This window comes from Drosophila melanogaster, chromosome 3L (assembly GCF_000001215.4).
Source record: "Drosophila melanogaster chromosome 3L".
NCBI lineage: Eukaryota > Metazoa > Arthropoda > Insecta > Diptera > Drosophilidae > Drosophila > Drosophila melanogaster.
Window position 1 is genome coordinate 2512748 of NT_037436.4, and position 27191 is coordinate 2539938.

At 43.4% G+C, this 27191-nt stretch overlaps 2 protein-coding genes and 1 long non-coding RNA gene across 13 annotated transcripts in view; 1 reads left to right on the forward strand and 2 right to left on the reverse strand.

The window, feature by feature from the left end:
* The window catches only part of Spn (Spinophilin), a 49048-nt gene that overhangs the window by 7503 nt on the left and 14354 nt on the right, over nt 1-27191 (reverse strand). For 9 of the 11 annotated variants that reach the window (NM_001259642.1, NM_001259648.1, NM_001259644.1 and 6 more), the window contains exons 3-8: nt 21964-23471; nt 11852-12971; nt 1563-1583; nt 949-1450; nt 462-891; nt 46-398 (exon numbers count right to left, since the gene is read on the reverse strand). In NM_001259642.1, the coding sequence (NP_001246571.1) occupies nt 46-398; nt 462-891; nt 949-1450; nt 1563-1583; nt 11852-12971; nt 21964-23464 (3927 nt within the window). In that variant the 5' untranslated portion in view covers nt 23465-23471. Of the gene's footprint in view, nt 1-45; nt 399-461; nt 892-948; nt 1451-1562; nt 1584-11851; nt 12972-21963; nt 23472-23768; nt 23839-27191 lie in introns of those variants that run through there. The other 2 variants (NM_001259647.1, NM_001259646.1) reach the window with 2 other exon arrangements.
* On the forward strand, nt 4414-5655 carry lncRNA:CR45170 (long non-coding RNA:CR45170). The gene is made up of 3 exons (NR_124763.1): nt 4414-4556; nt 4857-5422; nt 5554-5655. It is a non-coding gene; the product is annotated as a long non-coding RNA:CR45170 (long non-coding RNA).
* CG32295 (uncharacterized protein) lies at nt 13052-14226 on the reverse strand. The gene has a single exon (NM_167954.2). The coding sequence runs from the start codon at nt 14178-14180 to the stop codon at nt 13104-13106; it is 1077 nt and encodes a 358-aa protein (NP_728755.1). The 5' UTR covers nt 14181-14226; the 3' UTR covers nt 13052-13103.

Genomic DNA, 27191 nt, shown 5'->3' on the forward strand with positions numbered 1-27191 from the left:
AATGGTTACTTCATTACCGACTTAATGAGAAAAACCAACGCTCACCTGAATGCGACCGTCTCTGGCTGCTGCGCCGTTGTCGGTAATGGTTTTCACAAAGATTCCTAGTTTCTCTAAGCCTGCATCGGCGCCAACGCCCATACCAATTATACTGAGACCCAGACCCTCAGGACCCTTCATCAATTCCACGGGGAAGACATGCATCTTCTCCACGCGCTTTTCGAGCTCGTATTCCGCCGAAGCGGCCACCGGATCAACATCTTCATTCCGGCGATCGTAGTCGTTTACGGAAAAAGTCGAGTACACGTGGATGGGTCCGGAACTAAAGCGAACCTTGGGATTCTTGCGTACAGTGATGGGCGGATAAGAGCAGTCGTCGTCGTCAAAGTCTAAGAGACCTGTTAAATATTAGAAATGAAATAAGTCGCTGAAGGCTTCATAGAAAAGAATGACCAACTCACCAGGCACTTCCATCCAAAAGTTGCCATCTTCGAAGTAATGGACTCCGGCCTCTACGAGAACCTCCTTGCTTCTAACTGGCGGATATTCTGGTATGTAGTACTGACTGTCGTCGAGTTCGGTAACGCCAGTGCTCAAAACCGTAGAGCTGGTGGCCTGTTCGGCATCTGCCAGGGAGTAGGTGGAATTGTGCTTGCTGGAGATGATACTGTCGTCGATGGTCGTGGTCTGATTGAGTGTGGCATCCGATTGCGTGGACTCCACGGAAACTATCGACTCGTGCAGTGATTCCCCACCAGTAATATACGTTTGATTGAGATCGGAATGTTTCTCATGTAGATCGTAGCCGTTTTCCAGCTCTTCACGCTGACCAGGTGCTCTGGACGAAGTGGCGGATGTGATAAGCAAGTTCTCTAGGCTGCGCTTGGGTGCCTAAGGGGAGACAATTGTGGTATTATACATTTCTATAGCAAGCCTGATATGAGCTACCTCTAGGACATCCCTTAGCCACTCGGGCTCGTCGTCGTCGTGGCGAGTGGTGGCTGTGGTTGCTGTCGAAGGTGTAGTGGTGGTTGTCTCTGTCTCTGTGCTGTCGGCCTTGACGAAGGTGGCATTCAGAGCTGTGGATGCATGGCCATAGCCCACAATGTCCACGGCTTCAACGTCATCGGAATCGCCGTCAGCGTCACCGCCGTTGGCATCAAAATCGGCCCTGGCGTGGTCCTCCTCGTCGTCCTCCGGGAAGTCCTCCTCTTCGTCCTCGTCCTCCTCGACAATTGCTGGGACAGCTGCGATTTGAATGTCCTGCTCCCCGTTGGCAGCGCTGGCGGCGACTGCCGATTGCCCGGGCAAATCCTCAATGAGATTCTTGATGCTGGTCGGCGATGTTGCTGTGGCAACAACGGTAGCAACTGCCACGCCCACGCTGGGGGCGGCGTTGAGTATTTGCTCGACTTCCTTGGCCTGTTCGTCCGACAGCAGCGACTGTTGTCTGTTGCGGATCAAGAACAAGAACAGATAAAACATAGAGATTTAGCAAACGTTCCTCTTTGGATCAAGATGAATTTAAGGCGACGAATGCACAGAATAGACAGAGGACCAACCTGATTTTGTTTTCCAAAATGCTACGCAGACAGGATACAGGATGCAGGACAGGACACAAGCACAACAGAAACAGGCAATTTACGATAAATAAATAAAATTAAACAATGTGAGAAATGCAAAATTATGAAATATTTACGAAAACATGCAAATCATTTTAAATAATACAAATAAATGCATACTATAACATGAGGCGCTTAAAGATTTATAAACGTTGCGAACGCAACGAGCATGTAAATAAAATTAAAGTGCATATAATAATAACAGTAATTAAGTGGAGAGCCCAACGGTCGACAAGTGCGTGCAATTAAAATGTAATGCACTTTTAATTCACACCATCCAGCGGTTGGTGTTCCCAGTTCCCAGGCAACCAGTTCCATTTTTCGCATCCAATTACCAATTTGTTACCTCAAATCGGTTTCAATCGCAGATATGCTTAAATTAAATACTTTAACAAGCTAACTCTTGAAGAAGACGGTCTTCGGTTTAAAAGACGGCTAATAGCTTTGTAACATAGTTCGCGAATTCTTGAGCACGCCCAATAGAATGTTTTATTTTTAGTTCTAAGCTGATAATTTTCCGTCATTTCATTTTAAATTAATAACAAGACGCCCTTTAATTGCACGTAATAAAATAGTAAACCTGAGGACTGAGTGAAAATGCAGCCAGCGCCGCAAAGTACGCAATGCCAAATTAAACATGCACGCTTACACGGGCACGTAGCCCCAAGCGAGTTGGGTGGAAAATCGGGTGAAAAGTTATGTCGCATACGCCGTGTTGCACACGCAATGGCACCTGAAGTGAGGAAAACAGGTAGCACAGCCAGAGCAGGCAGACAGTTGTCAGCTCAGTTCAGTTCAGTTAGCTGGGTGCATTTAACGTTTAAGTGTTTGTCACTCTCACTTGTGCGTGACGTCACGTGTAAGGTGGATATCTACACATCGCAGTGTTTGTTAATTACTACCAACAATTGCCAGCGACAACGACAACGAGGACGAGCCCACACACCGGGAGAAATTGAAGCAGGAATAAAAATCTAATTTGTTTGTTTATCCAGAAAAAAGGTACATTCAATTAAAGGAATTGTAAGTTATATATATTATATACCTTTCAGAGTTGTGGGTGTATTATTAGGTATTTATGTGAATAAATGACACTTTCTGTCATACCTTTTAGTGCCAAATTCAATGGGAAATAGTTTTCTTCCAGTGCATTCAGAACACGGCTAATCATTGAAACTAACACACAGAGCCTTAGTAGTTGCAAGTGGTTGATTATGTTGTTGATAATGAGAGCCAAGTGGCAGACAGTGAGGCAACAACAAACAGTCGAGTAACGGCACAAAGTGGGCACTTTCCCGCTTTTCCACTTTTCCATTTTCCCCCTCAGGTGCTGACACACAGATACACCATGCATTTAAATGAGTTTTCCAGCGGAGTTGCAGTGCATTTATGTAATTGCAATTGCAATTGGCATTTTCACACGCAGCGCAGCAAACTGTAATTAGCTTGGCTTCAAAAACATATTGCAAATGGCCTAAAATTCAACGATACTGCAAACAGTTGACGCTGGTTTCGATTGAAAGCGGTGGTCCATTGAAAAACAATTTGGATGTTTCGATAGCCCCAATGCAATCCAATAAAATGCTATAAAACAATTAGCCAGCGATTTGCAAACGAAATCTCTATACTTCTCTCTATTTCGTGACCACTTGGACAAAACTAACAATCAACAAAAACAATTGAAATGGTCCAAACAAAAACTGCAAAACGTATTCCAGCAGCTAACTAAGCGGCTTACGAGAGGGGTTTGCCAGTGGAGGTGGAGGGATTTGGTCCGAGGTAAGCCCTCCTCCCTTCACAAATGATCCCCTCAGCCAGGAAAAACGAAAAAGGAATTAGCATAGAGTTATGGCTTTTTAATTAAAATAAAAATAACACGCTACCGTTTTTAATTGCTTGGGAATGTGGGACACCCCGATTCCTTTTTTAGCCACACCTCTGCAGGTTGCCCAAAGCGAAACGCAGTTGCATGCATAACAAAATATTACGCATACGCCGCGTGTGACGAGCGAAATAGCGATGACAAAGTTTCATCGTCGACGGCAGCGGGAAAATAATTACGAAAGGAAAAAAAATCTGGCAATGGGCATCAAACTTTAAGAACATTCAAAAATGTATGCAAGTTTATAAAATATTGCAGTGTCATATCTATAATCTATATTGGTTAAGATTTCGAACGACTATTTCTATGACAAAAGAGTTCTCTCCACGAAACTACTCCTTTTGCCCATTGTAGTTGCGGCGAAAATAAAATGCGAAAGACAAATGCAATTATGCGACGCTTGGAATTCTCCGTTTGTGCCGAGTAAACACAAAGGCGGAAAAGCCGGAAAACGCAGAAATGGAAGTGTGTGCGCTCCAACACTTTTCCTTTCCTATTTATTGGAGCACAAGTTGATTAGGAAAAAAGCAACAGACATATGGAGAGTGCCATTAAAAAGCGTTTGCACAGAGAGCCGCAAACAAGGTCAGTCTGCTCATTGTTTCGTCATACATTTATAATTAATTTAAATAACAACGGCCAGCGGGAAACCGCAATGCAAAAGCCTTGTCCCACAAACTGAGAGCGGATTAAACTCACTCAAGAGCGGGCTTCGTTCGCTTCGTTCGTTTTCCCTATGGGAAAACTCGCTCTCCGAGTGAGTTTTCCATGTGCTGCTCCTGGCTGTGGCCCTGGCCCACAATGACGTCATGTGTCTGACTCGGTTAGCCCTCCATTGTTGTGATAAATTTAACAGAATTTATGTTTAGTCATTCGTGAGTTTTAAAACGAGCATTTTCGTTTATTAATAGCAGTTGGCTCGAATTGGGAGGCGCTGGACTAGATTCCATCCTGCATTCGTCCAGTTTGCCAGCACTTTTCAAAGTCACTTTTGTCTTTGGCGGAGTGGAGCGGAGAACACTGTGGAAGTTGTTGGCCAAAACCAAGTCAAGGTGAGCTATGACGAGGATAATGTGAGGATGTGCGTGTTTAAGGCGAGATATATATCCCAAATTGGCTAGTGTTTGCAGTGGGTGCGGTTATCAAAATGACTTTTTTTTTTTGCCGTATCATAGTGTCAATAAGATACTTTTAGGACATACGAATATAATCGTATTCTTTTAAAGTGACTATTAAATATTTCTGTATATTTCTTGCGCATATGCATGGAAAAACCTCTGCGGCTGACTTTTCAATTGTTTGGTGCCATTATCGTTTCGGATTTATCTGCATAAATCGGGCCAACACATCAGAGGTTAACCCGTTTAGCTCTCAATCATACACAATATCAATTTGAATGCACAGAGGCGGGCGAGGCAAAGCGAATCGCATTCGCCAGGGCAACTATGAAAATTGAAAAACCCCATTTTATCATGGCGAACACGTACGGGAAGAGCACAAATTCCACAGCAGCTACAGAACTCCGGCAGAAACAACAATCAGGCGGGAACAATATTTACTGCGTGCGCACCAAAGTATGCAGCAAGAAAAATCACAAACGCAGGATGATAACAGGACGACAAAGGACATCAAGGGGAGTGGAGTGGCAGGAGCAGTGAGCAGCGAGCACGATGACAATGTTAAAAATGACAACTTGGCAACAATTATATTCCAGGACGAGTGTGGGCGGCTGTGTGTTGTCCCGCATATGAACAAGAAAATGGAAACAACAATGTCAACAGTATCAACATGGCGTATGAGCAACGTTCAATTGGAAACCCATTCGATTCAAGTGGCAACAATGCGATAAACTGTTCCAACATCCAGCAGCAACGTTTTGCATTTGCCCATTCATTGGTAGATTGTGCAGGAAATTGAGGTAATTAAACGCTCGAAGAATCAACAGAAAAATGAAAAACTTTTCTACCTTTAATCAGCTCGAAGCGAAAGTTACCTGCCTACATTATTTGCCTCCTTCACTTTCAATTTTTTTCATTCCTTTTTTTTCAGGGCGCGGTGTGCCGCCACCAGATGCCAACAACTTAAGTGCTCTGCATACACAAATATGAATATAAAAACTGTTTTAAATATAATTTTGGGCACAACTCGCCCACACAACTCACACAACTCAATGCTGGGGGGAAAAAAAAAAACTCCCATTTGGAGGATAAAAATTCCATAACTTGCTACTAAAATGCAAACTTTTGCAGAAACTTTGCCCGAGCAAAGTGAATGCATTCCCACTTGCAGGCAATCAACGTGGCAAATAAAAACACCCGGGCTCTTCACCTATTTATCTTTATCACCCCGGCTTTACCCACCGAATTAGTAGGAACGTCACACATCGCACGCAACGGCTATAAATTGCAGTATTTGCCTCAAACGGAAACTTATGCGAACAACTGGGTAAACAGTCACCAGGACTCCAGGAACGCAGGAACCAAGGACTGCAAGACAGCAGGACAAAACAAAGTGCTAAAGGTGCGTCGTCCCACCCATAAAGTCGCCTCTGAAGAGCTGCTTTCATATCGGATGGGGGGCAGCATTAGTGGACCGACGTTGAAGGAATCGCTGGAGGCGACTAATGGAGGTACAGCAACAATCGCAGAGTCACAAGTCGCTGGGAAAAGCCCCTCGGGACTTTCACAATGATTTCCAAGCCTTTGAATGCCGGACTTTTGAGAGAACTTTCCCTCGGTAAATAGGGTAAGCGAGTTAAACGAGCAGAAAGCATTAAGTAGTTGTAAAATCATGAATTTACTTTTCATAGAATTTGTGTTTCACTTCGCACACAAACTATAATTTATCTTAACTCTAATTTGTAATTATTCTATTAGGTAGTAAATATTATTGAAATCACTTAAATCCCCTCAGATAGTCACCACTTCCTCAAGCTTCCTTTCTAAACGTAGAGTATCTCAAGAACTATTGAAATAAATACCAACAAATGGGCCAAAGCGTCATTCGTGCTCCATTTCCAAGTTGCCTTCGAAACTTTTGCGTTGCACTTGCGGCACACTTCCTCTCGCCGCCCAGCGCCGCCCACTTTGTTGCCATTTTGGTTGCATTTGAGCGGGTGGAAATAAAAACACTAAAAATATAAAAAACAAAAGTGGGCAGGACAGGGGCGTGCGATAAGCCAAGCACACAAATAAGATTACAACGCCCCAGCAAAGCACGGGGGCAACAATAATAAAAGCGAAAGAAATACTAGCACTAAAAACGCGAAACCGAAATTTTTTTTTTTTTAAATGCAGTCAAAAGCAAAAGTTCAAGCTAACCAGGAGAAAAAAGGCAGAAACTAACCGAAATGAAAAAAAATAGAAGGCAAAGTTAAAACCGCCGAATACAAAAAATTATTGAGAAAGCGTGAAAAGAGGAAAGTTGCCAGCGAACGAACGGGCAGCGGAAAAAATGTTGAGAGCAAAGGGCCAAGTTAACTAGAAAATGGCCAACAGCTAGAGTCATCCAAGAGAAGTAGCAGCCGCTAAGAAAGTTAATTCTCCAATCAGTTTCAGTTCTACATGCCGCTGCAACAAGGACACTTCAAGAAAAAGCTTTATTACAATCATCTACAAAATATTTTAGGGTTTTAAAGTTTTTAGGCACTTGCTAAGTGTCAGCAAGGAAATAAAGCTTGTTTTAATTGTTTTAAGGACTCCTACCTATCGTTTTTAGTTTTCTAAGCGTTTTCAAACTATTCTGAACTATACGATGATTGTTCGGAGTGCAGTTGAAAGTACTTCGCAATTACACAGGCCAATGCCGAAAATGGCCCACAATTGACCAGCAAATTGCCCGAAAATTTGGCCCACTTGCCTCGCAGAAAAAGGATTCAAGAGGAGCAGGAGGAGGTGGTGGCGCAGAACAGGCCTTGTGTCAAGGACAAACGTTTTGGGGACAGCGAGCTCAGCTGGGCAGGCTGCCAAAAAAAAAAAAAAAAAAAAAAAAAAAAAAAAGGGAGGCACAAAGAGTTGCTCCTGTTGAGCCCCAAACATTTGGCCGAAAGATAAATGAGAGTTGGACTTGCAGCTGGTCCCGGTCCTTGCTGCTCCTCTGGCCACGACTTTTGGCCAAGGACAACATGGACATCATCAACACATGGCCGTAACTGCTGTCGCTGCTGCAATTTATGTAAATTGCGGGCTAGTCCGAAAGAGCCAGTGCCAGAGAGAAAGAGTTGTATGCCAAAAAGGCAAGATCAGAGAGTTAAGCAATTGCCACTTGTGACAACGCTGCGTATGTGCGATTTCATTGGGCCTCCTCCTTTCTGCTTGCTGCTGCCCTTGCCAACTGCAAATGAATTTCAATTTTGCATTTCGAAAAGCATTCCCAGGGGGCGTGAAGTTTTTCAATTAGTTGACCAACTTGCACTTTTGCCGCTCGCAGGCAAATTGTTTCTTTTTTCCAGGCTGAAATTATGCAATTTATTTCAGTTCATCCGAAAGTTCCATGCGCCTGATAAAATCATTTTTCCAGCCCTGAAGTTATGTTAATTGTACAGGCGATAATCATGGGGAGATTGTACTTTACACAAAGGACTCTCGAAAGCATGAGGGTCCCATAGTAGTTGGGTAGAATTTTCATTGTGCAGGAGGGAAATTGTGCAGAAAAGTATGCCATAACAACTGGTTGGAAAACTTTTCGAGTTTACTGCACCACTTCTCTTTGGGGTATTAAATCAATTGGTTACATTTTATTTCGGTATATGATGGTAGTATTGCCATAATGTCATGTCATGCCATCTCAGTCTATTTACTGGCATTTACTGCTTTTTATTTCCAGGACAAATCCTTGACTTATCCGATCCCACATTAACTCATTTCCTGCTGCTGTCACTTGAACGTAAAAGCAGACACTCGTACACAATTTAACTAAGCACAGAAACCACTTGCACAATGCACTTATAGCCCACTATTCATTTCCCAGCCACCCACTTAGGCAGCACCATCTTCTATCCCAAAAACCACCCCCCACCACACCCCCTGTGGCTTAAGTCGCCGCCGCAATTTAAATAAGCTTAAAAGCGCAGCGAAGACCAAAGGCAAACTTGACTGAAATGCATTTTACCCAACCTCTCTGCATTTTCCCGAGATTTTTCCACCCCGCCACCGAAAAAGCCAAGGGGGAAAACCCAGAGATTCGGGCGGGTAAAAGCCAGCATATTGAATGCCAAATGAGCGATTAGCACTTGTCGCCCTGTTGATGCCTTTGGCAATGTCGTCCAGGATGTGACGATGATGGAGGAGATGGGATAGAGCGCTGGGATTCCCCGTTTGTTGGTTTTTGTGATTGCGCTCGAATTACACTTAACACAAATTTCATTTGAATAAACTAAATGGCCAAAGGAGACGGGCTGCATAATCAGCAAAAAAAAAAAAAAAACTCATTAAAATGTTTAATCAGGAAAATGGGTGGCAAGTGAAGTTGTCAAATGATGGTCTATTCAAATTAGTTGTTCTTGGTAAGAGAAATGTTTCAAAGATTTTTTTGATTTACCCTAATGCGAAACAGAAAAGTGCGAGCATAGTTAGTAATAACTATTTAACAAATGAAGCTAATACAATTTTGATTAACATAATACGCAGTCAAACGCATGACAATTTTAATAAATACCATACCATATAATGAAATATTAATTTTATACCGATATGAAAGCATTTCTGTAACTATTTAGATTTAAATATCACAGAGAGTAGCTTTGTAAATAGACTGTGAATCAATCATTGAACTGTTTGTTCGTAATTAAATGTGATATACAGTGATTAGGCTAATCGACTCCGAGTGCCAAATCAACCGCAAAAGCCTCATTCCGAATATCCTTGAAATGCACGAGCATGTCAAACCACAAAAGCGTTGCCTGTTGGCAAACAAATCATAGGCAGTAGAGGGCCAGGACCAATTGCCATTAATGCATGCGATGGGAAAAGTACGGAAACTGGCCAATTGGACAGTTGGTAAAATGGGTAAGTAGACATCGCTTTGGTTAGCCGTAAGTACGCCTGCCTATTGACACACCGAAATCGGAAAATTGAAAACTGGCCACTAACGAGACTTACGACGCATGTGTGCGACTCTCCGACACGACAGACGTCTAATTAAAAGCCAACAAGGCACTGATAATGCCATTCATAACCGGATATATCCTCGCAATGGGATCCGTTCGTCATCATCATCATCATCATCGAAACAGCGGCAAAATGTCATAAGCAGGCAGAAAAGTGCCAGCGATGGCGAACATTAAATATTGATAATAATATTTTTCACCTACCAAAGGAGCCCACACTGTGTTGACACTTTTCAGCAGTTCCTTCTCCAGCTGCAGTTCCACTGGCAACTCGGGACGACTTAAAGTTTAATTAAAACTTATTTCCTGCGCCCGAGCACGAAAATGTTAATTAAAACGATGTTCGGCGAGAGATTGCCTCACATTTCGTGCGTTTTTCCGCCATTGCCACTTTATTTTTGCCAGCCAAAAACGGATTTCGTTTCGCGCGCGGAATTTCCCGTTTGTCGTTCCTATGCGTTTTCCTATTCTTATTTTGGCAGCGTTACGATTTTCCAGCCATGCGACAGGATGAACGAGCGGCGGGCATGTGATTCGAGTGGCTCCGCAAATGCAGGACAAAACTGCACAGGACACGCAGGAGCGAAAAATGAGTGGAAAGTGCAGGCGACGAGCACAACGAGAGAAAAACGAGTGGAAAAGCGTCGGGAAAGCCTCGTTCGTTCGTTTGTTTCCACTCCAAGTTGAGCACGGCAAGCGTTCATAAATAAAGGGCCAAAAAACGGTCGACTAATTGACGTATGCAGCGCAGCACACATATTGCCAAAGAAACTACGGTTAAGTGTAATTTTTTCCGCGGCCAAAACGAAATTGCTTATTTGCGTGCGAAACGTGAAAATTCCGGGACGAGGTGGCGAAAAAAAGCCAAGGCAAGGATACGTAATTCCTCTTCCCGGCAATGGCTCATAATAAATTGCCACGAAACAAAAGCGTCGAAGACCGAACGCAAACTTGAACGCAAATAAGCGCAAAAACTATAACGATTGCAATGGGAACAACTTGCTGGGAAATCGTTTGAAAATTGCATTTAAATATGTGCAATAGCTTGCAGAAGGTGGAGGTTGGGGTGGGAGCTCCGGTTCCCCGGCCAGCAGACAATAAATCAATGGCAAGTCAATTCTGGGAGCAGCCACGAATCGTTTGAATCGCAGAAAGCCAGGCCCCGAGAATAAATGACTGCGAAAATCTAGATATATTTAAACGTTTAACCGCCGTGTTTGAACTCGAGCATTTTGGGTTCACAAGCGAAGAACTCAGTGTTGGACTGCTTTCTTTCAAAGGGTTAAACATTATACTGCATGAATACAGCGTACAGCGTCTAAGTATATTTCAATCTTTCAAGTTCTAGAAATCCAGTATCGAATGTGGTCACAAACAAATCCACTACCTGAGCTAATACCAACGACTGGGACTAGTTGACGGGATTAGAGTTGGAAATAGTTAAAAGAGTTTGTCAGTTTAAAGTGGCCATCAGCTCAGCTCCACCAAAGCGAGTATTCACGTGCACTCACACTGCAACTGCTACTGCAACTTTAACTCCGCCGGAGTCAACACTTCCGGGCGGAACAGACTCCGGATGGCGAGTGCATCAGCAGTTGACAAGCGACAGATTAGCTTACAATTACAACAAAGCCGGCGCTGAAAGGTGACTAAGCTGATGATGAATAGTAACCTGGCAGAGGAGAGGAGACGTCGGTGGGGTGTTGCAAAGTAAATATTTGCTCAATATGTGAGCGAGTGAATAAAGTTCAAGCAGGGCCAAGAAAATGCAGGGAAACTGCATACCGCCTGCTACCTGGAATGCCTGGATTTCTGGATTAATTATTGGCTACAGGTAATACATAAAATGCTAATGAGATGGCTTAGTTAGCATCAACAGAATGGGCAAAGGCAAATGTTGCTATTTCATTTGGTTACTTATGCTGATTAACTAGGAATAGCTTAGCTTCCAATGATGAATATCGGCAGATATTGTGAGAAATCTAAGAAAATGCTGCGACTACAATAAACTACACAATAACTAGGTAATACATAAATGTAAAGTATGTAGGAATAAATAAAGAAAATCATCAAATTACACATTATCTTATATTAATAGATAATGAATTGACATGACAAAAACTATAATAACATACTAAGTAAGTACAAAATATACATTACAATACATAAAAGAAACAAGACACATGCCTAAATTACACACAATAAATTGTAAATAAATAAACTTCCTTTAAAGTGACTCACCTAGAGCTCAACAATCTTTCGGCCTCGGCGGCGGTCATGTCATCCGGCAGGCTATCCTCCCGTGGAATCGCTGCAGCTGGTGTAGCAGCTTGAATCGAAGGGGCAGTGGCCACACTGTGATTCACATGAACCTTGATCACCTCATCCACGACATCGTCGATTAGTTCCACATCCAATACATCGCCGTCCTTTAGATGGTTTATGATGTCCTCCTCATCCTCGCCAGCGCTGGTATCGGCATACTCCAAGTCCTGAAGCTCAAGGGAGCCTTGAGCCGGAGCTCGTCGCTCGGGAAGGACCGGAGCCTCTTCCTCCTCTTCGTCCTGCTGGAGTTCCAGCACCTCCACATACTCCACGGCCAGGTGCTCGTCCTCCTCTACGAGATCTAGTTCCTCCTCTTCGTGCGCATCGATCGAAGCAATGGGGGCAATGCCCTTTACTAAGGCCGAACGGGCGGGAGAGCATTGGGGCGTGGTTTTGGCACTGCCTCCACCACCAACACTCTGATCCTGATTGCTGCTATTGCGCCGCCTTATAGGTGAAACCACACCCACGGGTGGGGAACTATACGACCCGCGATGCAGTGGAGATCCCTCCACGCTGGAGGAATTTGGAGACTGGATGAGAACGCTTCTTGAGGGAGCCACTGGTTGGGACTCCTGCACATCAGGCTTGATAATGGCGTAAACCGTGCTCGATTCCTGACCAAAACCATTGGCTCCGTGGAACTTGCGCTGCATATCGGTCACCTTGGCCGTGTCGTAGAGTTCAGCTTCCGATCCGTAAACCTCGCGACTTTCGCTGCCATCGGGATTCAGGCGATAGCCGACGTCCACGTAATTCAGGCTATGCGGCTGCTCCTCCGTCTGGTCGTAGGCGGGCTGCAGCTTGGCCTTCAGCTCGGGCGCGGACTCATTGAAACCACCCTCGTCCTGGCTGGTGGTCGATATAATGCTCGGGGGACGCTGGCCAAGACCGGCGGCCGGCATGTTCACCGTGATGCTGCTACGCTTGTTGGCCACTCGCTGTGGAGATCCGGCGGCGGAGCCCGGAATGGAATGTTGCTGCTGTTGCTGGGAGTTGTTGGCCGATGGCGAAGATTCGTCCACAGATTTGCGACCTGGAAAAACAAAAATTACCCATTAATGTATACATAGCTACATAAATGAAAGCTACATCCCAAAAGATCAAGCTTTAAATATTATACAAAATGGCATCTTTTATTATGAAACTGATTCTGAAACATATGTCATTATGCCAAATCCTCTTTGAGCATCCTTATCAGATCTTTTTGCATGTTGAGAAGCACACGAACGCGCCCCGAGTTGGAATGTGGGTCAAAATCCGAACCATCCTGCAAATGAAGATCGAAAAAATTCCTATATCTTTTCAACTCCTCCTCCAAAATGTCCTTGTTATCCGGAATCGGTTCACCACGCAGTTCCATTCGAATAAGCTCCATCAAATCGATCATACGTTTTCGAACATCTTCGGGTGACTTCTGACTATCGGAATTTTGAAAAGCGTTGGGCTTCTGGTTACTTCTGGGTGAAAATTTGGGCGGCGAGGATTGGGAACGACTGGTGGACGATTGCGTGGCAGAGGGAGAAGAGGAATGGTTTAAACGGAAATTCGCTTTTTGGTTTTTGTAAAGCTGACGCACTTCGTCATCACTTGTCGTGTGTACGGGACGGAGGAGCCGTCGGCTCCTCTGCACTTGTGGTTTTAAAATGGATGGGACACTTGTCCCGCCGGAAGGACGAGCACAATTCGAGAAGGTGTCCCAGTACTCAGACGTCGACCGTTTACCGCTGCAGTCACATGACAAAGCGGAGGAGGGCACTGCGGCTAGAGAAGATTGATTCAGATCACAGGAACGCTGCATTTCAGTCAGGTTTGGGCATTGCTGATCCTCTGGCTTCTCCGTGAAGTCGACCCAAGCCAACTCCGCTGGCGGAGGCTCCTCGAAAACGCCAGTCAGTCGCCGTTGGTTTAGGCAAACACTGAAGTGACTCATGTACGCGTTGCGCATGCGCAGATCGTAGAGAGTGTGGCAATGCATGGTGGTCAGTTTGTTGAGCCACAGCCACGAAGTCCTAAACTCCGGCGTATTTTCGCAGAACACATCCTGTGGACTTGGCGAGCAGTCTAGCATCAGGACAAAGTCATTGGAGAGCAGCGAGCTATTTTGATCGTTCTCATCCGGTGTCCTGGCATTACCTCGATGGCTATCCGCGTGCTGCACATGAGTGGAGGATGTGGTCAGGAGCAGGCTGGCATGGCTATTACTCTTCCTTCTATCACTCGCCACTACTTTCGAATCTGGCATAATTCATTTGTGTTATTCGGGTGTGTATTTAATTTTGTTTTGATCGAACAATCTAAAAATGTCAAGGGCAGAGAATTCTTCTTGGTTCCTTCGATATTAAAATAGTTCGCATATTCCTTATCTTTAAAATATAGATAGCTGAGTCACAGATTCATCGCTAAATGTTGTGACACTTTCAATGAATTGTTTAATTAATCGTCCACTTTCCTAATTTATTTATTTATGCACAAATTTTGGTGGGGGAACACGAATGCCTTAATGGATCAGAGCTAATCGCAACTTTCATATACACATTTTTGTATTTTGGGACTTTGCAGACTATTTTCGTGTGTAGGTGCTGATGCTAAAGCTGTCAACGGAAGGCATAAATATAGACGCCTCCAAATACACGAATGTATATATATAAATACATCTCTGAATTGGACCTTTGGGGATCTTTACTGGGGAGATGGAGCAGACATGCGACACATATGTACATATATATTTTGGTCTTTTTGTAAAACGTGTAGGCATTTTCCAATTGACAGTGGAATGTCTTAGAAGTTTTGTAAGTTTGCCAATTATCTTGGGCGCAGAGACATATAAAAGTTTCGAGGTATTTTAAATATTAGTTTTTATGCAGACACGTTTTTCTTTTTACCAGTACCCACCTCGACAGGCTTGACAAAGTTTTCGCAAACTGAGACACATTTTTTATTCAATTCACTACCACTTATCAATGTTCTGAGACACACATCTTGTGATTACTAAATAGAAATATATGGCAAATTAAGTTGAGATTGAAAACAATAACGTTGCCACGGATTCCGATATAGTAACCATGATTAGAATAAGCATCTGGTTTAAGTTCATAAATTTCAACCGAGTTTGAATTGAAACCAATTCTTCATTGTATGTAAAGTGCAGAGGGCCTGCCGAAGACATGATAGCAAAGCTGGGATTTCGGGTGCCGCCAGTTGACCGACCACAGGAGCCAGAGTTGGCCAGCTTGCTGGATCTGGTCAAGTGCACCCTGGCGTATGCTTAATGCCAATTAGACATGCGTGCGCTTTTAATTAAGACCAGCATGAATACTTAATGCAAACGGGTAACTGAGGTCAGTTTGGGGAGCGGGACGAGCGAGAGCAGCTGACGAGGGCCAATGCGGCGTATGTGTGATTTCTGTTTCGGTTCAAGTAAATAAACTTGATGAAAATTCAAGCCAAATTCCGAAGGTCGGCCGTTGGGTGGTGGAGGCGTAAACAAACGCAATTGAAATCGATGAAAAATCGAAGGGGAAAATCACACTTTTGTTCGCTCTGTGTGTGCGTTGTATAATGAGATGCGAAAATTAATGAAAAACCGGGCCAAAAATAAATGCTTTGCAAAAAATAGCACAAGAATAAAAACAAAAGCAAACAAAAGACAATTAATGAGAAGTAACAAATGGCAAATCAGAAAAGGGGGTTAAATGAAATGGGAAAAAGTTTCCAATAAATCAAGGTTTATAAATAACTTTCCCAGTAATTGAAGCAATGAAAATGAATGAATAGAAAAAATGCAACTACATATATACATATTCAGCGAACGCTTTCAATGAATCAAAGGCAAAAAATCGATTTGAGTTTGCTATAAAAAAAAAATGGGTGAAAAAATGTAGGCACTTGCTTTTCACTTTGAGGAACGACCACTAAAACCATGAAAAAATTTGCCTAGTAAAATGCAAAAATAATTGTTTGAGGAACCACAACAAAGCAACGGCAAATTAGAGAAGCCAAAAACAGGGAAAAGGAAGATTTTCCAAGAGACGCCAGAAGAAATGTCAAGACAAAAAAACGGAAGTTGCTGTCAAAATGTGCCAAAAACCCAAAGATAAGAAGGGGAATCCCCGGGAAGAAAGGCAGTTGCAATGCGTACGCTGGCTGGGTGATATAGAAAGTCGGCGTTTGTGTACTTGTTGGGTCAACTTGCAAAAGTCCTGACAATGCAGATATGCATAATGAAAACACAAACGAGACCAAAACAAAGGAGAGTCTTAAATCTCTGTGGCTAAAAAGAGGGCACAAATATCTTCTGCATGTCCTGCAAAATAGCTGAGCAGGCTAAAGTCCTGGGAATTCATTAAAGCAAAAATAAACAGCAATCTGAACGAATGTACAAATATTTCAAATTTCCATAGAAGATAAAATTCTGTTATGTGCAAATTTAAATACTTCGTTTATGACGATGAAAGAGTTTCAAAAAAAAAAATAAATAATTCTTAAATAGGCACAGCCTCTTAATATCCTATTTTGATTTATATCTAAAAGTTTTTATTGACAAAAAACTATTTCAAAGTGAACACGATTCACTAACTATAACTAAACTAAATTACGACAAAACAAAATATAAATGGAAGCGAAGAAAATATTTCAATGCATTTAAAAGCGAAATTGATTTTAAATACTTGAGGACACTTTTTAGCCCAAGGAAAATATCTCAATGCAAGTCGGAGAAGAATATCTTTTGGCCACATTCCTGTTTCTGTCCAGCAGCAACAGGCAAACTAAGGAAACAAAAGGCAACACTGAAATATTTTACAACCGCTGAATGGTGAAAACTGCAAACACATGACAATCGCAAACATTTTTGTTGTTTTGGCATACAATTTCAAATTTGAAAATAAACTCGGCGAAAGGAGAAAAAGCAGCGGATGAGTGCGAGAAAAATGTGAAAAAAAATAGTATAGGAAAAGTTTAAACGTTCTCTGGTATAGCTGTTGCCATGCCAGGAAAAACTTCCCACAAATGTGAATGAATTTTTCGAATATTTTGTTTGTCGCCACAACAAAATGCAGTTCGCTGAACCTCCGGCGAAACAAAGAAAGGCTTCCATAATTTTCGATATCCAGAAGATACTTTACAGCTGGCAGATGCTTGCATCTTTTGCGTTCTTTTCGCACATTCGTATCTGTACATCTGTATTTTCTGCACGCCATCAATTAACTCTTTTTGAAAACGAAACTGCCGCATATGTACATATATATTAGGGTCACTCGGGCAGTTTGCAATTTAATTTCAGTTCAAATCAATTACGCAATGCGTAAAGTTGCAAGTGAATGAATATACCTCCACACTTAGATCTGATTCAAAAAGAGGATCGCCATTCAATAAAAGCACTTTCCCGGCGCAGTTCAAATTGTCAACTGATCAAAACGACGGTGACAAGAAAAAGCCAGAGCTCGCCGCTCCATTCAAGACATTTCCAGACTCCGAAGGCGAGGATCTGTTATCAGCCAAGGGGGACAAAAAAGCCAAATCTGACACCTCACGTGCCCCTCGAAAATCGAACAAACCCACAACAATCACGCCCCTAGCTCATGGTTACTATATATTTCGATTTTCTATTTCTTCGCCACGGGGCAACGTGCGGCAAATAATTTGTTTTGATTTGCACAGCTTCGGATTATCTTCACTGTACTATAGACTATATATTTTGAATTATTTTGTTTTGGGAATTCTTTCGATTACGCGTTCGAAATCTTTTTTTTCGATTTTATTGCCAAAGTTCTTGCCCGCTTATCAACGCGACATCAACTGAAGAACGACCGCAGAAAATTTTCGCTTTTTCAGCATCGCCGCAAAGAAAAGAGCGTGGAAAATGAGCACATATAGCCGAGATCGACGAATCGGCGCATCATTCTCTCTCCGCCGTGCGTTTTTTGGGGCCAGACATGTGGCAGCCAAGTTACAGGGTATTCCGAGTGACTTTCGAACACATTCTTCTCGAGGGTCGCCGCTTGTCAAGCTGCCAGATTGCAAAATCCGCAAAATGAAATGTTGGGAAAGGCCAGAAATCCGGGAGAATCAGTCAAGTGTCGAGACAGATTTTTCGACTAGTGATATCTAATAATAAAATTTAAAGAAAATAGCCTGAAACGATTTTCAGCACAAGGAAGCAGAGTAGGAAATTAGCTGTATATCATTTTGGAACCATTCAAAATAATCATTTTATTGTTCAAACAAATAAGAGTTGCAAATTAAATTAATTATTTGCAAGAAAATTAACACAATTTCCCTCAGTGTAGTTGACAATTTGGACAACACGCAGCGTTTGTGGCGATTTCCAAAGAGCTTTCTCTCTTGCAAAATGTCGCGTTGATGATTTTTTCGATGTGAACATATTTCAGCACATTTTCGCAATGGACGTCATCAGTTTGGCGTGAAAAGAAGTGACGGAAAACAGTGGAAAAACTACAACATAAATGAGAAAAATGCGAAGATGCTGGGTGGTCAAAGTAGGCAAACAAAGAAGAGGAAAAGCGAGGGGAAACGTCTGCAAGTGGCTGTCGAAAAACCCACGCGCCTTTTATTGAGACATTGGAGCATTGAAGTCTTGCGGTAAATTGTTCTATAAAATTCACAACATTAAACCTATATTTTCAACTAACTAGTTATTTTTACTATTATCAGTTGACAAGTTTTAAATAAATTGTGTATGCTTTTTATTTGTACTTAAAAATAAAAACATAATATAATCGAAAGTTGTTGTAAGCAGTGCAAGCAGTTTTGCCACTGGCGCCACCTGTTGTTGGGCAGACTTAGCTGTGGTGTGTTAGCAAACTAAGAGCACGAGTTTAGCTGAGACACGAACCAGCTGAACCAATACTAGGGCTGCAGTGCCTTCAGCGAAGACAGAAACCCTCTTCTGGCAAAATACACTGAGCAAAAAAAGGGGCTTTAGTCATGAGCATTTCATATAGAATTATAAAAGAAAAAGAATATATAACTTTCAATAGAAGGAACTTTTAAGCGATAAAGACACCATTTATTTGTCGGCATTAGTGCTCTTTGTGAATAGAAGCGTACATCGTTTGTTGGAAATTGTGTGCTCCGTTGTCTTCATTGTTTTCGTTTTGTTTGCGTTGGCGGCACACAAACACAAATGCAGCCGAGCCCCCTCGTTTTACACAGTCTATTCGTAACATATTGTCAATATTTGAGCGGCTTTTAATTTGTGATAAATAAAACCTTCCGTTTGGGATTAACCAATATATAATGATAAAACATTTGTGCCCATCATATTTCATTGTGCTGATATAAAGTGGAGCACAAGCAACTTTTGGCAGGCATAATTTACTGACAGACGGCGGCAGACATTGTGCACTAAAAGAAAAATGTGTAAGCTAATATAGAGCGTCTTCTGTAATTATGGGAACTTAGTGCTTTGGTGCTAAGCAATCAAAAATATTTACTTTATTGCTTTATCGATAATACTAAGGAAGTTTGATTTCCTTTAAGTTTCTTTTAGTGCACAGTTTAGTGGGACTTTCCCCCACCTGAAAGCACCCATCTCTTCTCGTTGGCGTCGTCGTTTGTATTTGAGTAGTATTTTCTGCGTTATTTATAAACTCTTGAATGTGACAGGCGGACGCAGGCCATTCAAAATGTGCCATGCAGCACAGAAGCCTAGGCCTTCCGTTCGACTCTATGTTTCTATTTCTCTTCACTTCGCCCCCGATCCCAGCAATTTTACCACCAATGAGTCCATGCCCCCTTCATGTGTGCTCGTCATGTCTCGAGTCTGACACTCGTTAAGGGTATGGCCAAAGGTACAGTGATTCATTTAAAAATATCAGTTGAAAACTTTCCTTTTGCCGAGTGTTTAAGAAACTAGTGGTTACTAGTGGTTAGTTTAAATAAAATTATATCAAAAGATGACACAATTTCAGCTTACTGTGTCTTCACTGTAGATGTAGATGTTTATAGAGCATATTCCCATTTGCATTTATATGGCGCTAAGCAAATGACGTGTGCTGTGTCAGCGATTTGACAAGAAAATGCTGTAAAAATTGTGTTTGGTCTACTAAAAGAGCAAGGAAATAGGTGAGGAGTACAGGGAAATGGGCAAAAAGAAGAAAAACTTGGACTTCAAACATACATACTAGGCAATTGCAGACACAACCTACCCCAACTTGAGCACATAATCCAATCCACTTAATTCGATTGCGAACTCCTCAGCAATGAAATCAATAAATCAAGGTGCGTCACGCCCCCTTCATGAACCACACAACACTGCCATTTATGAATTAAAAAGACTTCCAGATCCCAGTTCGCATCGCCAGATAACCAATAATCGGCAGAAGCTACAACTCGTGGAGTAAAGCAGACAGTGGAAACAACAAGACTTTACAAAATTTATCAATACCCTTACAAGTCAATTATTACAGGGTACTTTAAGTGCCAAAGTGCTTATGTTTTCAACCATACTATATTATTATACAGCCAAGTTTCAGATAATTAGCAAGCAAAATATGTTAATTTGCCAACTATACGCTATATTTTTATATATAAATCGGGCATGTTGCCAACAATGATGTAATTAACATCCATTGTAATATAAACTAAATTTTATTTAAGTCAGAAAATATTCGCCAGTCATAAGACTCCTCCGAAAGAGCATCGAAATGTGGTATCTTCGGGATGAGAATCGAACTGAGATTGAGAACTGAGGCTGCTGGCGGAAGTGCGGCGTGCAAATTCCAATTCTGTAATCAGCAGCAGGATGGGATGGTTTGGGATGGCGGACGAGAAGGCAGAGAAGCAACGCATCATTGAATTCCTAATCTGGCATTAATACAATTTGATGTGTGGAGTCGTTGGAAGAGCAGAGTCCCAGAAGAAGAACCCAAGAGGGGGCGGGAATCCCAACAAAATCCGCCAAACGCCAACGAGCCTCGGACCATGAAGATGGGCGACGACAGATTGTGAGCATTGCACTCGAGGAGGAGGATGAAGTGCACCAGGGAACAGGGCAGCGGAATGGTCGGATGGCGGCGGGCAGCAGCGTTTGGAATGTTGTCGAGCCGTTGTCGTTGGGGGCTGCATTTGATATGCCTGCTGTGTTTGACCCATATTGGAATTTGCCTCCAGAGCACACGCAGAAAAATATAGGTAACTTTCTATAAGGCACATAGTCGAACGACTTACTACTAATAAGGTAAGGTTCATAAGGTAACTCCCTTGATCTGCCCACGACAAGTACGCTCTCAATCGACATTAAAAGTCGATTATTTCTCTCAGTGTAGCAACAGCAACAGAGTAGAGTTTGAAGAGGTGGTGTCAGCAGGACAGGGAAGGGTCTTGGGCGGTGGAAGGGCGGAGTTGGGGCGGCGCGCAAGTCACGATTTGTACACCGCTTAGAAAAACTTGTAATGAATGTGGGATGCAATGAAATGGAATGGCTGGGGATGAGCTGGGGGCCAGTGGAGGACAACAGGAGGCCACTGCACAATGAAGTCGACCTGGCAGTTCAGCACACACAAAGCACAACACACACAACGAGAATGTCTGGAAGGTGTTTGAACTCAAGCCAGCAAAGTTCAAAACTTCGCAATGAAGGAAGTTCGAGAATGCCCTGAGACGAGTTGCTTCTGGTTCCTGATTCAAAAGGCTATCAATTATGGCCAGAAGAAGGAAGGAAAGAGACCACAACAAAATGGAGCAACATGGAAACTAGAGCTTCCTTGGATTAGCTGACTTTGATGTCCGCAGACAAGGCGTATAATAAGATTGGAAAGCCCTTTTAGCAAGCCCCTATCTACATACACATTTAATCTAAATACTATCTGCTCCATGATGAATCATGAAAATATTCTGGGCTGTCACCTTGTCAACGTTATCAGCGGGGGTTTTTTTTTGTTTGGCTTTTTAGTACTTTTCTTTAGAAATTTTTTTGCTTTTGTATGCATTTTTGTCTACCCGAAATGTTTGTGAATAATTTGGATTGCGCGAAATGCTTTATATTATCTTTTCAAAGTGCTCACCTTCATTTTCGCTGCGTCGTCGCCTGGGAACACTGTTGTAGTTGCCTCCGTGGTAGTACTCCATCTCCGACTTCTCCGTGGACTCGTTCTCCTGCTTTTCATCTTCAGTGTGAACTGGCGACGAAGGTCCCGAGGAGGCACTGGCCACCGGTGAGCCAGATGTGGCCGAATTGGTGCTGCCACTGAGTCCATTGCCGGGATACTGTCCGTTTCCGGATCCGCCGTCCAGCGATCCCCTCTTGGCCGGCTGCATTAAGTATGAGCTGGTGGGCGAGGCGCAGGATGAGGGCGTGGAGCAATTGGTCAAGGGCAGAGTGTCCTCGATGAGATCTACGGACTTTTTGCGCGGCTTCTCCGGCGGAATGGGGGCTACGCCCTGATCGCAGGAGTTCCTCAACAGCTCCTGCTGCTCCTGCATCAGGGATCTCTGAAGCACAGCTGCCGATTTGGCCGGAGGTGGTGGCGGAGAATTATCCGCAGTTTTAGTCGGCGACTGACGCAACCTGTCCGGATTGAACTTCACCGGGCTCACGTTCTTTGGCTTGACCGCCGGAATGGGCGGCAATGGCGGCGACTTGACCGGACTGCCAATCTTCCCGCTCCTTGGCTTGATTTCTGGCGGAGCCTGTGCTCGCATTGGCGGATTGGGACTGGCATTTGGTGGAGGTTGTGGCGGTTCCATTGCCGGTTTGGCCACCTTTTCGCTATCCATGATCAGCCCGGTTCCGGGCACTGTACGTATTATATCGCAGCGGTTTAGATCGCTGTGCGTCCGAGTTGTTTTGGTCTTGGTAAAATGGGAGGTCCACTTCTTTTGCTTCTCGATCAGCTCGCGTGAATTGAACTTTCGCTCCGGTTTCTCCGGCTTGTCACCGCCTGAACTGGCGAACAGAGCACTCACTGACCCGCTGGCCGGTGGTGGAACAGGCGATGGCTCCTCCGACTTCAATCGGGATATATTGTGCTGCGGGTACTTGACCACCGAGGTGGGGACCACTTGCGCCGCTGGTTCCACAATAAATTTGCTGTTACTCAAGCGTTGCTCTGGTGGTACTCCATTCTGGGCCACAATGGCGGCATTGTTGTTGTTGTGAACGAGTGATACCCCGGAGGGAAACGGAGTCCTCCGCTTGGGCGGCGACTGTGAGCGATCCGAGGAGCGTGAGGACGATCGATCCGAGCCGTCACATAAGTTGTCCTCCCGCGAACCACTTCTCAACAGTCGAGAGCTAACATTCGAGTTGGACTCAACGCCCAATTTCTCGAACAGAGCCCGGGCGTTATTGAACCTGGCGGAGTGGGATTCCGTTCGCACTGCCGGAGCTCCTTGGACGTGGGCGTGGTGGGCAGCAGCAGCAGCGGCGGCGGCAGCGGCGTGGGCGGCAGCCACAGCGCTTAGCTGCTCCACCGGCTGGATCTCGATGGGCTTGCGCTGGAAGATGTTGGCTATCTGGCTCACCTTACCCACGGGAGCGGGTGCATGATGCATCGGTTTCTCCATGATTAAACTGCAAAGAATTCAAAGAAAATATTATTCAGAATTCGTAAGTGCAATCATTCGTTATCCAATATTACAATTTAATGCAACGTTTTCTCTGGTGAAACCAACTTGCCACCGATTAACATAAATTATCCATTGACTTATAACACAATGTTTGATGCGAATTCCGGTATTTTTCCTTTACTATCGGAAGTCGTGTATATTATGAGATTCCGTTATCTATGATACAAATTACACCCAGCCGCACCCTAATGGCCAAACTGATAAAATCGATGGGTAACTATAACGCTTATTGCAGTTTTACCTTTGCCATTTTCTTGCTCATCGATTTGACTGACTTTCGCGGCGATTTTCACCTTCACTTTCTGCTGATTTCTATGATTATTCCTTTGTTATGCGTATATTTGTTATTTTCTGCACATCAAACACAATTAAGGTTCCATTGATATGGATGGGCCCCCTAATATCCGGTCCCTTCTCCCTCGCCTTTCAGCTGAGTTCCCAGGTGTTGAATGTGTGAAAGTCTTTAAAAAAGTGAACAAATTTCAGTTGTTGGTGCCTCGGCGATTTGGGTGTAAAAGAGACGGCATTGCCATATGGTATCCAACTGGGGCTTTCTTTGCAGAAAGGTGAAGAGAGGCCGCGAGAGAACCGTAGAGCCCCGGAGAGGTGGGGAATGTCGGTGCGACATTGAAAGCTATGCGATGAGGTGTAGGTGATATAGGGTAGTGGTTACCGTTATCGGCTCGGGCGGTATTGATTTACGAGTTGGGCTAGGTTGGTACCGCCAGATGCCCTACTGGCCATGGAAAATATTCCTATGAAGAATGGTTTATAACAATCTCCAGTAAAGTTAAAGTTAAAGTAAAGCTTTTTAACCCTGCTCGTAGAATTTTATAACTACTAATCTCCGCTAATGAGCTAGGCTAATTTTATAAACATTACCCCAACCAGACCAAATTAAGACGCTTGAACAAAACTAACTTCTTTATAATCATAATTTTCTGTGTATTTTCTGTGTGTGAGAGCGAGAGGCGAAAAAAGCGCAGTTTGTGCCACACAGACTATCTGAACGGAGCAGAGACAGTCGAAACTTATCGCAAAGTCAATAAGAATATGCGTCTAACTAGCTGGAAAAGAGCAAACACAAGCGAAGAAGAGGTAAACAAATTGCCCGATAGTGAACTCACACCCATGTCCACACAATTAGGAGGAGCGACCAAAATCGAGACAAAGGTCGGATCTGAACAGTCGGCCGCACTATGCAAATATCTGCCCGGGGTCTTGTGTCTTGTAAATATGGAAGCGACGCAAAAGTCAGAGCCCCAAAACACGAGACAATGGCGACGGATAGGCGCTAATCTAATCTAATCGAAATGCACAATGCATGTGACCGCGAAATAAGGATGGAGAATAAGGTGGATAAGATAAAGATTACGGCGAGATAAATATAGCCGATGATCTCGTCGGATCATTTAAAATCACCCGTACCACATGTCGGATGAGTTGAACCATAAAAGCATCACTTAAAATATTACGCATCCGCCGCGTTGCTTCTTCCCGGGGGAAAACAACATTGCACTCAGTGCATAGTATCCGTGGTAAATGTTTAAAGAGCTTGCAGATTTATTTGGCTGCCGAGCTGATATTGATTTAATGACAGTTCCTCTCTCCATTTATCCATCCATCCACCCTCATTATAAATGAATGGCACTACAAGTGGCCAGAGAGGCAAGGACGTGAAAGGACATCGACATGGACACGACCAGCAAGCTGCTCAAGTGCACAATCCCAGCAGCTTTTGGGGTGGTATTGGCTGTTCGTTTGGCAGACTACACTGCTATTTATAACAGCCCCATGGGGTTCTCCATGGCTCCTTGTCCTTGGCTTTTTGGCATCGCAATTTAAGCACACAGTTCATGGTAAGATCTCCCATTGAGCGCTTTCAAGGGTGAATGCAAAATGATGAATAGCCCATAGAGTCTCTATATGATTTGCAGAGAATTATTGATTTTAATATCCCCTTATGGTTCAATATGCCATTTTTATTATACAGTCAAAATAGTTTTACTCTTAAAAGATGCACACCATTTCCAACTTCGAACCATAATATCTATTACAGTTTCCGAGTAATTTGCATTATAAAAACGACAGAGAATCCATTCAGCCGTACCCTCTTTCTCAGCACAACTGTCACCATTATCATTAGCATAAATACGGATTAAGACACCCCATTAAAGCACTGTAATCAGCGCTAAATGCCTCCGATCATAACGATAACGATCATAATTTGCAATTTACGCCTTGCAAATGACAAAAAACTAGTTTACCCCTGTCTCTCTAATTTTTGCATAAATGTTAATTGCAGTCGGCAAAATGTTAAATTGCACTCGTTAGCTCAAACACGTGATCCCGGCGAGATGATGGAGGAGGAGGAACTAGCACCAGGAGGAGGCCGGGCCAGGTGAGCAGCAGGTAGCCAGCGACGACGCCATGTGTTATAATTGCGTCAACATTCAGTCTCTTGAGCGTGAACAAGAAAACAATGTCAACAATGAAATGATGGCCCCATTGTGAATGGCAGTGGCACACCGGGTGCAAGTGGAGTGAAGTGGCGGGCACAAAAGATTGGTAGCAATTAGTGAAGCCACCTACCTACGCGCTCTGTGGATCTGTGGATGGTACTCCACCATACCATACCATAGGATGGCAACCCCCCGCTGGGAGGTCTTGGAGTTGCCCACTAGTTCACACGAATTAAAGCTTGGCGCCAGGGCAATGATTCTTAATATGATATGGATATAGGAATCGGAACAGCAGTAATGATGACGACATGATGATGATAGTGTCTGGAACCATAGTCACTGCTGTGAGCAATCAAATCGGGGTTAACAAGCGGACAACCTCTTATAACAAAGTTATACAATTCATTCATACATTGTATCTAAAGTAAATAACTAAATTAAAAAGAATATAACTAATTCAAAGATGCTGTTGTGTCTGCCAAAAAAAAAAAACACTTCCTTTGCGATAACTTTTGTAATGATGTTAGATAGATAAGTTCATTCATGTATTTTTTCCAGATTTTCTGTGTCAGTATTTTAGTTACATCTATGACTCTTAATTCAAAGATCAACCTTGGACTTCTACTTCACAAAGAGTCGCCGTAGTTCCTAGTATTATTCTCCAGCTTTTGTGTGCTTAACAAGTTGTATTTCTTTCATTTCGATTCCAAGCCCAACCTTCGCTGGTCGTGACAACTGTCTGGCACACAGACTTACAGACTTACAGACCTGTAGACCGACGGTACATTTTCCGCGTAGGCCTGGTTAGTAACACAACTAACGAAGGAACAGAGAAATATAAATATAAAAAAAAAAAACACAGCCAACAACATTCACTTATTAAACGAGAACACAACAATTCAAGATGTTTTGATACGGTCGCCTTGCTACCGCAGCGGCGATGAATACGAAACGAGTTGTTCTCGATGTTGTGCGCTGTGTGTATATTGTGTGTTGTCTGTGCTTCGCTGGTCTTGTTAGACAAATTATGCCAATTAAACGGTGGGAAAACAAGTTGGCAAGTCTGCACGAGGTGGCCCCCAAGAGTGGGTTTCGCGATCCCACTCCGACCGTCTCCCACTTCTGAAATTCCGCATCCAAACTGGATTGTGCCTACGTGCAAGAGCAAAAAAAAAATGCATGCCCCACCGAACGGGTCTTCA